Below are 13,824 nucleotides of genomic sequence, written 5' to 3' on the forward strand. Positions count from 1 at the left end.
CTGTAGAAGATGACGAAGAAAGAGTGCAGCTACATCACTTTAGAGATTACAAATGGCATAGACACTACTTTCAAAATTATCATTAAAAAAAGAAATAGTATTAATACTTATGCTGCACTATAGGGTTGTCTGTTTGTAGAAGTGATACTAAGAGGATTTCTCCACTCCTGGGTGGAGAACAAAACACAATGCTCTCCAATATTTAGATTTCCAAATATTTTCTCCCTTTTAACACTTCCCACACACAATATTATGTGCAAAGATGCCCCCTCATGACATGCACAACCACCATATTTGGCACACGAAATGCCCAAGTCATTGATCTCCTGATATTGGGACAGTATCCAGGAAAAACGTCATGACATGCTTTACCCTGTACCTACATTCTTCCTGGGCATCTGCTTTGGCACTGTTTAGAGAGGGGAAACTGGGCCAAACAAGCTGCTAGCTGTTCTTATGCAGTCCTTTATGAGATCAGGGCCTGATTTTGACTTTTCTTTGGCACTTTGTACAAATTAGCTTTCCAAAAGAGGATGAAAGGTATTTAGTAAGAGGTTAAAAATTCATGTTTCAAGAGAAAAATAACCTGAGCATACAGAATTAATGAAAACTGATAAATACATGAAAAAATCCTTAGTCTACATATAACACCCTCTGTTCAACATGTCTTCATAACCTTTCCTGAAAATGAAGCTCCTTATAAACATCCATTGATCTGTGTAAGCACCACGCACTGATTTTTTTGTTCTATATGATAAACATGAGTTACCTGAGCCAGGCGTTTTCGATACCAATTGAAAGTCATTATTCATACACCTTTCTTCACTGTCTGGATTTCTGTAAATGCAACAGTGACCTTTTAAAAGCATTAATTGCATCTACTTTATTTGCCATACTTTCTTGTTTCCAGAATATGATTAATTTTTGGCAAAGCATATGCTTCACACAGCTGAAAACCCTGGCAATTCACAGATATAAATTAGTCAGACAACAGGAAACACTGCCCAAAACTCTGCCATCATTTAAGCCATCCAAACACTCTGAAATGAGTAAATCAGCACGGAAGAACATAGTGCGTTTTATCTTCAGGGTGTAGGGTTTTTTCTACATTCAGTAAGCAGCTTTAAGGAGCAGAATTTTGGTGATTGTTTTAAGATTGGGTTTCTGAAGACAGAAGACAGTACCACAGACTTTTCAAGAAACCACTTACTAGATTATTTGAATTTACTGATCTTGCGTGTGATTCTGCAAAGCTTCTGGGAAAAACTTACTTCTAGAAGCTGGTAAATTGATCCCTTTCATTCTCCTATCAGCTGAATGGAAAGTTAAGTACCTAAAAGGACAATTTTCCTTCTTGTGTACTTGGCAAGGCATACATAACACTGAAAGGAAGAATTATAACTGGGTCTCTTTGGATGTATTAAAGATAGAATGATGTGGTCTCTCTAGATCACATCTTAAAAATTAGTCTACAGAAATATGCAGACTTACTATTAGCTGTTGTTGTTCCATACACAATTGAAGTTTGTAAGTTAACCGTCAGAGTGCCTTCCATGAACACTCAGTTCCCTTATAATGTACCACCTTTAAAAGAAAAAGGATTTCTTTTCCCCAGCACAGCTACTGCTATTATTTAAATTATTAAAAGTAGCATCATTGCATTATTATTAGTTTTAAGAGTCATACCATTCCAACAAAACCTCATTAATCCTTAGAGGACCTAGCAGTCTGACGATAACAAACTTAACCTTACACACAGAGAGTCACTGTGCATGGGAAAGAGACTTAACAGTTATTAAATACAGTGTGTGATGCAGGAAAAGATGGATTAGTACAACAATGCAGGAAAAGTAAAATATTTATGCTACACTGTGTAGGAAGAGAAAGACTGAGAAAATTAAGCAGAGGATTTCCCTTTGGGAAATAATTTAAAACACTGGTTTATACCAGTTTTATAATATAGGAGACATTGTAGTGGAATATATTCTGAGATCACAATATAAATAATTCATGCTTCAGTAATAATCAGAATCTACTTCCTATGAAAAGGAACATTAACTAAAACTCACAGCCCCTTCCCTCCTTTCAGTCTCATTTAAAGGTGACTACACAAATTTTTAGACCTGGAAAGTGGAGAATGGAAAAAGGAATGTTTCACAGTAGTTCATAACCATTTGCTGTAAGATGAAATAGCAAAGTCCAAAACCTAATGTTCATTGCCACAATCTCCCAGTTGCTGAATACTTTTTGCAGGTCTATGAACTATCATATTAATGGGACAGCCAGGACTTGAAAGGAGTCTTTATTATTCACATTTTCCTTAGTTCTGAACAATTACTTTTTAATGACCGATCAGTTTACTAGAAGACAACAGAAAGCATTAAGGATGAGACAGGTTACCTGTCATGTTTTATAGATCTATGTTTACTGTTTCTTACTATCAATGGAAGTTGTAGATATTCTTTACCCACAAGGCCCATACTGACACACCAGTCACTCTTGTCCAGAGTCCCTTCTCTTAACTGCTAAGTTGACATTACAGATCCCCTTCTTCATCATCTTTTTTAAGGAGATAAAACAATGCACTGAATACGCCTCCACTTACAGAATGGCCTTACGTGGGAACACATAAAAGCTCTCTACATGCTTCCCTCCCACAAACATGAGACTCCAGGCTGAGCATCACTACTCTTAGCCCACGTAATTAGGCAAGAGTAAACCCTGCTGCCATCAAAAAAGTGCAGTTTTGCTAAAAGTACTCACCCAAAAGTGTGATAAAATGGTGTAAACTGGATTCCCTTAAACCTTCTCACATACACATTAACAGTGTTAAAATAATCTGTTTGTGTGCTTTTGAGCAGAAGAGATAAAGGGTGATTTATGTTATACCCTACTCAAGTTTCATCCACCTCGCAAATGGTGTGTGGTGCAGAAGACATGTTATGCCAAAACTAAAATTAGTCTGTGTGCATGCAATGAAAATTTTACTGAAGATGCAAACCCAAGTGTTTCGTAAATTCCACTTCTTTCCCATGGTGAAATTCTCTTGTGTACAATTATAATTTACTAAGCTTGCTGTTGTTGAAAAAGAAAATAATAAAAAGAAGTTGTATTAAAGTGCCCAAATGAATTTCAAAGAGAATCACTTCCTGTATTTAGAAAAGAAGCTGCAGAAGGATCAAATTTTATATGCAGTTTCCTTTTTCCTGATTCTTCCTTTGGGGTGCCTTAGTTGTTTACTTCTAAGAGCAACACCTAACAAACACAATATAAAATATTTTCCCAGAACCACTTGAGTAAAACAGGCTTTCTTTAAATAGCTTTTAAAACAGTTAACAAGCATAACTGAGCCCTCCTGATAGCTACCCATGTGGGCATTACATTTCCACTTATTTTAAAGACAGGTTTCATTTTTGTAAATTCATTTTTCTATTGAACCCATTAGAGACAAGTTGTGAATAGTGCTTTATGGCTATAAAATACAAGAAAAAACACAAAGGGTGCTAGGACAAAGGACCAGTGGGTTCATATAGGTCATCTGCCTCTACTGGGAAATACTAGCACCAAACCTCATGTTCTTGAAATTCATTGGAGCCATTACAGTTCATCTTCATATTGCTGTCAGGCTATACAGGACTTGATACAGTGCTTGGAAGTTTTTCCTCTAACATTAAGAACTCATTCAGTAGGCTCAGACATATGGCAGGCCATGTCTGTGTTATATCTTATCATAGGGTCTGTGTGAAGTGCACACTGCAAACAAGGAATCCAGCCTGGAGAAGAGAAGGCTGCGTGGAGACCTCATAGCAGCCTTCCAGTATCTGAAGGGGGTCTACAAGGATGCTGGGGAGGGACTCTTCATCAGGGACTGTAGTGACAGGACAAGGGGTAATGGGTTTAAACTGTAACAGGGGAAGTTTAGATTGGATATAAGGAAGAAATTCTTTACTGAGAGGGTGGTGAGGCACTGGAATGGGTTGCCAGGGAAGTTGTGAATGCTCCATCCCTGGCTGTGTTCAAGGCTAGGCTGGACGAAGCCTTGCGTGGCACGGTTTAGTGTGAGGTGTCCCTGCCCATGGCAGGGGGGTTGGAACTAGATGATCTTAAGGTCCTTTCCAACCCTAACTATTCTATGATTCTATGTACTCAGGTCTCTTCTGTCCAAATGGGGGATCCTACACTAGGTGTGAGGATGGTCCTGAGACTTAAGTGCAGAGGAAGGACAGAAAGGAGTGTCACTGCACACAGTTGCAGGGCGGCAGATCCTACGACAAACCAAGCAGGCACACTTCTTTCAAGGGGGGCTGCCACAAGGTGGATTACCCTTACCCTTTCCAAGATGAAACTAAACTAAGAGCCATAATCCAGCCTCAACCTGTAGGATTTCATTTAAAGCAGCATTGTTCAGTTACCCTGCTGGATGAGAAATAATACTCCATTCACACACAAGTTGTAAGATTAAGATTGCCAGAAGAGGAACCAACCAGCATGGTGTTACCATAGCCACAGTGCAAAGCTTAAACAGATATTTTGTGGACCCAGTAAATGATGGGTCTGTTCGAAGTCTGCTACCCCCTTTGCCCTGTTTGGATGACAATATTCCTGTCTCCTCTGATCTTTGCTGAAGCACTGTGTACAAGACAGACAGACTTGCCAAGGGAGTTACTGGCAAAGCATCTGGTAGACATTCTGAAAATTACTCCCCTCAAACATGCCTCAACTGGAGAAACACATTTTCCCAAGAGGAAAAGCGCGTAATATATAGTTACAGCTACTCTGTCCAAAAGATATGAAAACAATACCTACAAGGCCTTTAGCTCTACTTATTACCCTAAAAACCTCCTGTCTGCACATGATCACATCAGGATTAAAATCTTGGAAGTTGAATTCTACACTTGGCTACACCAAGATGTTTCTAACACAGTGAACACAGGCCTAATATGCAGGCCTGAGGACCAAAGTAAAAATCAGTGCAAACTCCAGCTTGCCCTCACCTATTTCATGATGGCAGTGAATTCTGGCCACAGATGCTGACTCAGGACTATTCCTGGGCTTGTCGAAGCCTCAGTTGGTTACAGCAAAGCAATCCATGGAGCTGCAGCTGCAGCACTCACTTGTATACATGCAAACTAGGAAACAAGCCCTAGCTTTGAGAGGGTGTGAAAGAGTCCTGTTCAGTTTGGGTGCTACATCACAAAATAAAGTCTTTCCTGTCTCAAAGAGAAGCATTTAGACTCTTCTGATTGATGCTGGAGGAGTAATTTCTCCTACGGGCCCTTGATGAGCCTGGCTGCACTGATAGCCTGACTTGAAGTTTAACACTAAAGGGACTAATGTGAACAATGAATCTTCAGTGAGCTAACCAGGCTTTAATAATCCTTTAAGAGCAGCTAGCAATAACTGAGCAGCATAATAGCAAGTTTCCCAAAACCGGGTCATCATGCTGGAAACAGGGACTTGTGTGTGTGAGAGACAATGATTACAGTATTTAATCATCACAGCTTCACCGCTACAACTATTCTTGACCACAGTGTCTACTTTTAGACAATACAGTGATCGTGGTCAATGCATTCATACATGTAACAGTCAACAGGAAGTCTAAATTTAACATACACGATATCTAAATTTCTGCAAATCTTAGTCTGTCAATATTTCATTTATTTACATGACTTCTTGACTTTATGCTATATGAAACATCACCAGATACCACTCTAAATTCTAATGCTTCAGGAAATGCTCCAAAGAATGAGTCAATATCAGTTAATTTTAATTTGTTATGATACAGACTGCCTGTAGAACCTGGCTGTGCATTAAAAAAATAGCTACTATTGCACATATTCTTTGTATATGCACATATAATTATAGTTAAAACATTAAGGTTTAGTTTGACTATAAATATGTATTAATGTATATATAAAGGTACTATAATATAAACAGCATAAATAACATTGCTCTATGCTTACCTACCATTTTATTCTACCTTTTCACCATAGTTAACACTTACCATTGAGTAACCTTTGCCTGTAATTTTATATTTAAATTGTATTAAAATATTTTAGCACTAAAGTAGCTAAAAATACAGGGGCTAATTTAGTCTTTTGTTTCACATATGTACAAATTCACTGAAGCAGGGATAATAATGAACAGAATTGGGCCTTAAAAAGTCCTAATTTGACACTAATTAGTAATAAAAGGCAATGCAAACTTGTGCTAAACTGATTACACCCATATAGCAATATCTGCATAATAGCTTTAGCTGCTTAGCAACAAAAGCACAAGAATACCAGATAAAATGGATTATAAGCTCTAATTAGTCTCAGATGAATGTAACAGTGGCCAGTCAGTTAGGTTAATTTGCACTGTATATCATAAATGACACTCCTCTGAGCTATTATTGCAGAAGACATTTACTTTTTTGTACAAACATACATAACAGAAATAAGACTTGCTTTTACATTACCAAAGACAGCTTTGGTCACATACTACAGTGATTCTTCTTAACTTAGACAACATGATGTGAGGACATCATAAGCATATAATTCTCTTTCCTTTAGCTGTTTTACATGTTCTTACACTGATAAAGCAGATCACTTCAAAAACGGAACTCCATTTTACACCTTCTGCAGTGATTCACCTTTCCATACTGATCCTTGTACACTCTAACAACATAGTATTACTAGACTTCCAAATCCTGCTTGGAAGCATTTAAATACAAGCTTTAGGTAGAAGAAGGACTGATTACTCGTCTTTTACAGAGAGGTCTGAAGGAGAAAGAGGTTCAGAGATTTGCCAGAATACAAAAGGAACATTGTGACAGCTGAAATAGAAATAAAATCTCCTAAATCTCAGCTTTACAACTTCTAGCATTATCCAGAGCGAGCTAGATACAGTGCAAACATGCAGAAAGAAATAGAACCTGAACTGCAAGAGCTACAATCTAGGATAAACCAGTAGCAAGCCACTAGGTAGAACATAATAGTTAAGGGATCAACGACGTTGTGGCAGGGTCACTACAGCCTATTCCTACATGTCCTTCAGTTTTGTCAGTGTCATGTGGCTAATCCCTACTTTACAGCACCAGAACACAGGAAAGAACTGAATGGCCTTGCAGGTCAACCCAGGAGTTATGCTATTAATAGATACACTGCTTTTAACATGCAGACAACTGTAATGGGAAAAATAAATAAGTTTTTATGTGTGGAATAAGTCTAACTATTTACCTGTAGTAAGTGGCTATCTTTATCCTTTACTTAATCACTTGCTTCCTCAAATAGAAATAGCTATAATGATGACTAAGGGTCCTTCAAAAGTTATGCAACTCTACCATTCAACAGGAAAATTGCTCTGTTCTAGTAGTAACCTCTACCCTTGCCTGCGTACAAAGCAGTTTCCTTGAATGTAGCACTCTGAAAAGAGCAGGAGAGCACTATTTTCAAATTTATCTAATTCCATTAATTTGGATACAAAAGCAAATATTAGATGTTAAAAGCAGTGAATTATTGGAATAAAGCTTTCACTGTCTTAATAAAATGAAAAAAAGAAAGATTTCTGATAATCCAGATAACTCATTATAAAGTCTAAGGTATGCACATACATGTGTATGCATCTCCTAGGCAGAGGTAAGAACATTTTAAGTACTATGAAGAAGTTTGACAGGGGTGTCTGAGGGCTAAAGTGAAGTTTGTTACACTTCTATTTTGTAGAATCTCAACTTTCCATTAGAAAGGGCTTTATTTTCACAGTTCTGAAACTTCCAGCTGTGAACAAGGTATCATAAAAACAAGGATGTCTTCAGAGAAAATAGCTCTATTTAAACCCCCTCTAATAGCTACCTGGCAGAACCATTATCAATAAAACCTTATGTTGATACCATTCCACAGTTGATCACTGAAGCATGGGATGAGGCCGGGGTGAAGAGGACACTGGAGAGGGGAATTGCGTAGCATCAGTGTTATTGTCAGGTAAGAAATTCCTTATTGAAAACACAGGGAGCTAGCATACAGATAAAGAAAGAGAAGATAGGAGGAAGGATGAAGGTGAATGTAAACAGTAGTAGTATTGAAAAAAGTAACTTTCTCAATAACAGACAAAAAGAAGTTCTGAATAAATGAAAGATTATGATAAGGAAAGCTCAGTTATTGCAAAAATGCAGTACCCTCTATGCTAGGCCATGGGCAAGTTCTGTTATGGGACTGCCAAATATAGAACGCAGTATTCTTCATTTATATCCCAGCTGACAAACTACATGCAAACCAGAACTCAAGCCTCTGAATGCATTGATAGATGCACTGGCAATGTTCTGACGAAACAATAAGGGAAATGCTGTGACAGTATAAGTGTGTTGAAAAATACTATCAAACTGTGTCATGGTTTTATAAGATATGCTACATTAAAATATCCAAGCTCCTTACACGTAAAACCACATCAGCTGAGGTCCCACCCACAGATTTTACATTCTCTCTAATGTGTAGAACTGGGTTGCTGAGCTCGTATCTTGAACTAATACAGAAGAAACAACATATATCAGCTTTGCACACTTTTTCCTAAGCTCTGGAATAGAAGCCAGCTTTTGACTTCCAGGTCACTGCAGAATTTGGCAAAACAATCCCTGAAGCATAATATTGTAATACATATAATTTTAACGCAGAATGTTGATTTTTGGGGGAGCTCATTTTTGATGGACTTAAAAGAAAAATGGTTTGATCAAAATCAGCATTTGGCTTAAGTAGGAACATGAGAATTACCAGTTCCAAGAATATTCCTTTAAGGTAAGGCAGCTAGATGGGATTTCTAAAAGTAATTCAGATATGTAGGGCTAAAAAACCATTAGTGTATAAAGTGTAATGCTGTTATTAGCCATTATTTGGCACGATTTCTGAATCCAAGATAATTTTAAATATGATCCCCTACTTCTTGTCATAATGGCATTATCATTTAGTAAATGATACTAATGAAAAGTCTGCTCTATATAAAACCCAAACAATACTGAAGCATACTTACTATAAAAAGCATATACACAACTTCCCTGCAGTGTCTTCACCTTACTGAAGGAAAACACTGATATAAAGTCAAACTCCTACATTCCCATTTTTGTGGAAGAGGAACAAAGCAAGCAGTCTTATTACCTAAAGTGAACCTTTGAGTGCTTTGACAATGAATACTGAGTCAATCTCCCCATTAAGTCAGGGTGTATATGACAAATATGCTCTACTAGAAATGCAAAATTTAATTCCAACATGATCACTTCAGGGACCAGTTCTGCAAAGTTCAGCAGCTGTGGCACAGCATATAATCACAGCATAACTAACTATACACTACTGTTAAATACATTCTAAGTTCTATTGTACAATAGCTTTTGTCTCGGTAAAGCTATTTTAACCATAGACCATGTTTGTTCGAACAAGTTTTTCTACCTGTTTTTTCACTGAACCTAAGCAAATCATCCAGTGACTCATTTACTTGGTACATTTTCATTTGTTGTCATTCATAAATAATTTATAACTGTAGCAGATTTATTGCATTTATTTTTACATATGTTTTGGATTTTTTGTTTCTTTAGGAGTTCATTGCAAATAGTTCATAGGCTGTGCTCAAAAAATGTCCTCAATTTTTCAGTGCTGAACTTCTAATTTGTTTTGGTATCACTAGGTGTAGTTTTTGGTTTTGGGGGAGAGTCAGTAGCCTATGCCTTGTAACTACAAATCATTTAACTGTAAGTTCCTTTGAGTTCAAGAAAAGCCACAAACTATAGTTACTCTCTGGTCAAGAGATCTAGGAAGCAAGGAGATGGTGAGAAAAACTGAATATGTTTCTTTGATGAGTGGCTTTGAAAAGCAGGGAAGAAGGCAGAAAGCATGATACGAAAGAGAGGAGAACAGATGAGAAATAGAAAAGGAAAGGAATCTCCAGGAAACCAGAGGAGTAGCAGGAGAACCTTCTGTCATAATTCACTTAATGTAGCCCTGATCTTTACTGATGTTCTGCCACATGATTCACATCAGTTTGCTGATACATTTATTTACACTTCAGTGAGTTCAGTCTGCCTTAGTCCTAAAGGTCCCTCTCTCTGTTCACAGAGCTTATCCCTCACCCCATACAATCTTTCTATCACTTACTTTATCACTTTCACATTTTATCACTTATCTGAAGTAAAATGCTCAATTCCAGTTCTAGTATAAAAAATATGTTAAAACATTTAAAGAGTATGTTCACACATATATTCAAATGAAATGAAAATCTGAACACATGAAACGTCCTCTGTAGACGTAAGTTGTACGCACACCTTCCTGGGCCACTTTTTTGTGCCAGCTTCAAAGTAAATAAAACACTAATGAATCTTCACTATTTTAAGAACTGTATAAACATATTTAACATATGTTATTTTCATACTTGAAGACACTATAATCTTGATCCTACTAGCCATTTTCCTATGGCTTTCCTATTGCCTTATTAGCTTTCCTGACAAGTTTGTTGGAAGATCTTTCAGATACAGCTTTTCTGTAATTCTACACACATAATTATTGTGATTGCTCATTTTTGCCATACACAGTCCTGGTTAAAACATGTGAATATGTACGTATTTACACATGCACACACATACACTCATACACACTATAAGCAACTCTTAATTTTGTTTGATATGCTAATTTAATTATTTGATCTACCAAACGTTTCCATTAAGTTGACTCAGATACTCAAATGTAGTGTCTTACTGAAAGAAAAAACAAAACAAAACAGAAGTTTGAAGGAAGCTGATTTCTTTTCAGGTATTTTATTTAAAACATACATATATACTAACATCTGAACTTCTCACCTACAGGTTAAAAACTCATCCTGTTGAAAAGAATGGTATATTTAGTTCAGTGGGCAAAACTTCAAACCTTAGTGCTCTGAAATAGTAAACACTTTATCAGGCACTTAAAAAATAAAGGATGCTTCTGTAAATACAATTATATATGACTGTTAGTCTACCTGTACAACAGATTCACCACACAGGGGGAGAAAGGGGAGGTTGTTTGTCCATAAAGCTTTCTGGACAACCAGGTAAAAAACTGTCAGCTCAGCTGAACGGCAAGAGAGAAATAAGAGACTGAGAAATGAAACCCAGAAATATCACGTGAACACTACTGGTTTCAAGCACTTTGACTGTATTCAGAAATCCTACAGTGTCAGCTGCGCCATCCAAATGTTCACTTACATTTTAAAAGTAAATACAAAATACGTGCTATGAAGAGGAATTCTGTATGAAAAATCATCAACTAAGAACACACCACAGGAACCGGCTTTCATTATCAGCTCTCCCTCCCTTTCCTTCTATCTGCTCCTCAAGCACCTTAGCATTATAGGAACTTATCCAATAAGCAGTATTCGTACTCCCTTTCTTGTCTGAACATTTTACATACTACATAGCACAAGAAAACTGAAAAGATGAGTGTCCTGCCCTAATATAATTTCCAACAGCTTTAGAACTTTTACTCTAAATACTGGATGTTAAAAAAATCTGTACTTAATTCAACAAATAATACAACAACAGAACAAACTCAGAAAATGGCACCTCATTTGTGGTTTATGCATGTGGGGGGGGGTTAATTTTTTAACTCACTTACTGCCATCTCCTGGTACTTAGAAGGCAAGAGTAATGCTATTAAACAGCAGCCAGTATTCCTGTTCAATACTACTGAAATGCTGAAATGTCAAAAATGTCTCAGAAATGTTTTTTTAAATAATGCTGTACTTTTTACATTGCTACCTTTATTCTGTAAATAGTAAATATTGTTCCTTTGGAATAAACTGGTAAAGGGTTCATGCAGCTTACCTTTGTCTGGAAGCAGCAGTACAGTTGTGTTAAGTATGGATGTTTCCGTGCTAATGCCAGAATTCTCTTTTCTGTCATTGTACAGTCTACATCATCATCCTGAAGTATGACATCTTTCTTCAAGACTTTCACTGCATATACTTCATCTTTTCCTTTTAGCTCAGCTAACATTACCTAAACCAAACAGAAATTCTGTTTACACATGAACAACAAATACCATGAAATGTGTTGTGCATTAGTTTGACTGCACTGGAAATACAGATACATACTTGCCTGAATTAAGTTATAAGTTTATAAAATTAAAAGTGAAGTAATGTAATTTTAGAAAAATATACCTCTGGTACTCTTTAATTTGAAACAGATGGTATCTATTCTGTTTGTTAGTTAAGAATGCAGAAGAGAAAAAGTTTTTATCCCTTCATTCAAAATATTAACAAGTACCTATTAGTAAGATCTCAAAAACTAAAACAGGAAGCTGATACTTATTTCCCACTTTCATCTCCCATTTTCGGTAGTGAGATTTGAGTGACGAGCTTACTATACAATCCTATGCACCATTCTGTCTGCTCTCAAGTTGTTGCTTTTAACTACTATTATTGTTTAAGGTTCAAGTCCTATACTCTGTTAAGGTCAGTTCTGGCTTGGAGCCAGTGTAATCTTCAGAGAAAGGATTAGAAAACAGGGAGACAAAAGAACTGCTTCAGCCCTTCAACCCTGCTCATCTGCAGTTCCTGTATATGAAGGAAGGAAGAGTGTACTTGTGAAACAGATTCATATTTCAGTCCCCCTCTTTTATTTCACAGTTCACAGCCACGTGAAAAGAAAATCTATAAGCCCTGTAAATTGAAAAATGCCCCTTCCACTCTCATCAAATCCCTACTGCAGGAAGGTAGCTGGTGAGTTTCATCTTTGCTGCGTATGTGGTATTTTGGGCAGCTGTCTGAGCCTCTTGCACTCATCGTATCTGTGTGGAAATGCTTGAGTTCCTCCAGCACTGAACACACCCACTAAGGAAAAACAAGCATACAAACTGTTCTACGAAATACATAAACTTGAACTGGGTATCACCTAGAAAGAGAATGAACTCAGAACTCCACAGCATTATTCCTGAGCTGATTTTTCCTCCTTGACCGCAACTAATTATCTTGTTGAACAGTAAGTATGTATGTATGTCATCGTTACCAGTCTCATGAAATAGTGACATTTTGTTTCAAAAGGCTTGAGGCTAGTTAACAGAGTGAGCTGAAATACGGAAAATGCCAGTTAATCAGGGGGCTGATTTCCTCATCTGTGGGGTATAAGCTGCTTATACCCAATGGGTAAAAGGAAAATCCTAGGATGGAAGCACTTTCTGAATGTCATTGTGAATACTTTCAAAGCAGTACAGTAAAAAAACCCCTCTACATCATAGAGAAAAAATCCCAACAAAATAAACAAACAAAACCCAAGCTACTGACCTTGCCAAAGCTGCCTTTCCCTAATACTTTGATGAAGTTGAACTCTTCGAGGCCTATTCGCTTGGTCTGGGCCTGTTTGACCTCCCCATTTTCACCATTCTCCCCAGGTTTGTTAAGTTGGTTGTCTGTTGACGATGTAGCCGCTCCTCTGTGTTCCTCTCCCCGATTGTCAAATGATAACGCTTTCCTAATGTTGTTTTCCAGCTCTTTGATTTCTGTGGAAATGTGAGAAAAAAGTGTTTGTTTTAACTAACCATCAAGAAAACAGCCTGTATCTGTCTGTATCAGATTGGGAAGGGATATTTGTCATTCTCAAATGCTGTGTAGACCATCCTGTGGTTAAGGGTACCTATTCAGCAAACTGCTTCTCCACCTTACAGTAATCAGCCAAACCCTTGCTCTAACAGGAAGGGTGGCCTTTTAAAATGAAGCAAAGAGGATGACATATCCAAAACTTGAACGATAAGGCAGAATAGTTGCCAAATAGTTGTTTTAGTGCTCTTGGGTTTTCCTGTACCACAGAGAAGTACTTTGTTTTGAATACCCCTATCT

General features: G+C 37.3%; 1 protein-coding gene across 1 annotated transcript in view; it reads right to left on the reverse strand.

Moving 5' to 3' along the window:
- The window catches only part of PRKCE (protein kinase C epsilon), a gene marked incomplete at both ends in the record, with an annotated part of 282,775 nt that overhangs the window by 81,607 nt on the left and 187,344 nt on the right, over nucleotides 1-13,824 (reverse strand). The window contains 2 exons of the mRNA XM_080615806.1: nucleotides 11,816-11,989; nucleotides 13,273-13,487. Of these exons, the coding sequence (XP_080471932.1) occupies nucleotides 11,816-11,989; nucleotides 13,273-13,487 (389 nt within the window). The remainder of the gene's footprint in view (nucleotides 1-11,815; nucleotides 11,990-13,272; nucleotides 13,488-13,824) is intronic.

Source organism: Psittacula echo (genome assembly GCF_963264785.1).
Source record: "Psittacula echo genome assembly, chromosome: 4".
Taxonomy (NCBI): Eukaryota; Metazoa; Chordata; class Aves; order Psittaciformes; family Psittacidae; genus Psittacula; species Psittacula echo.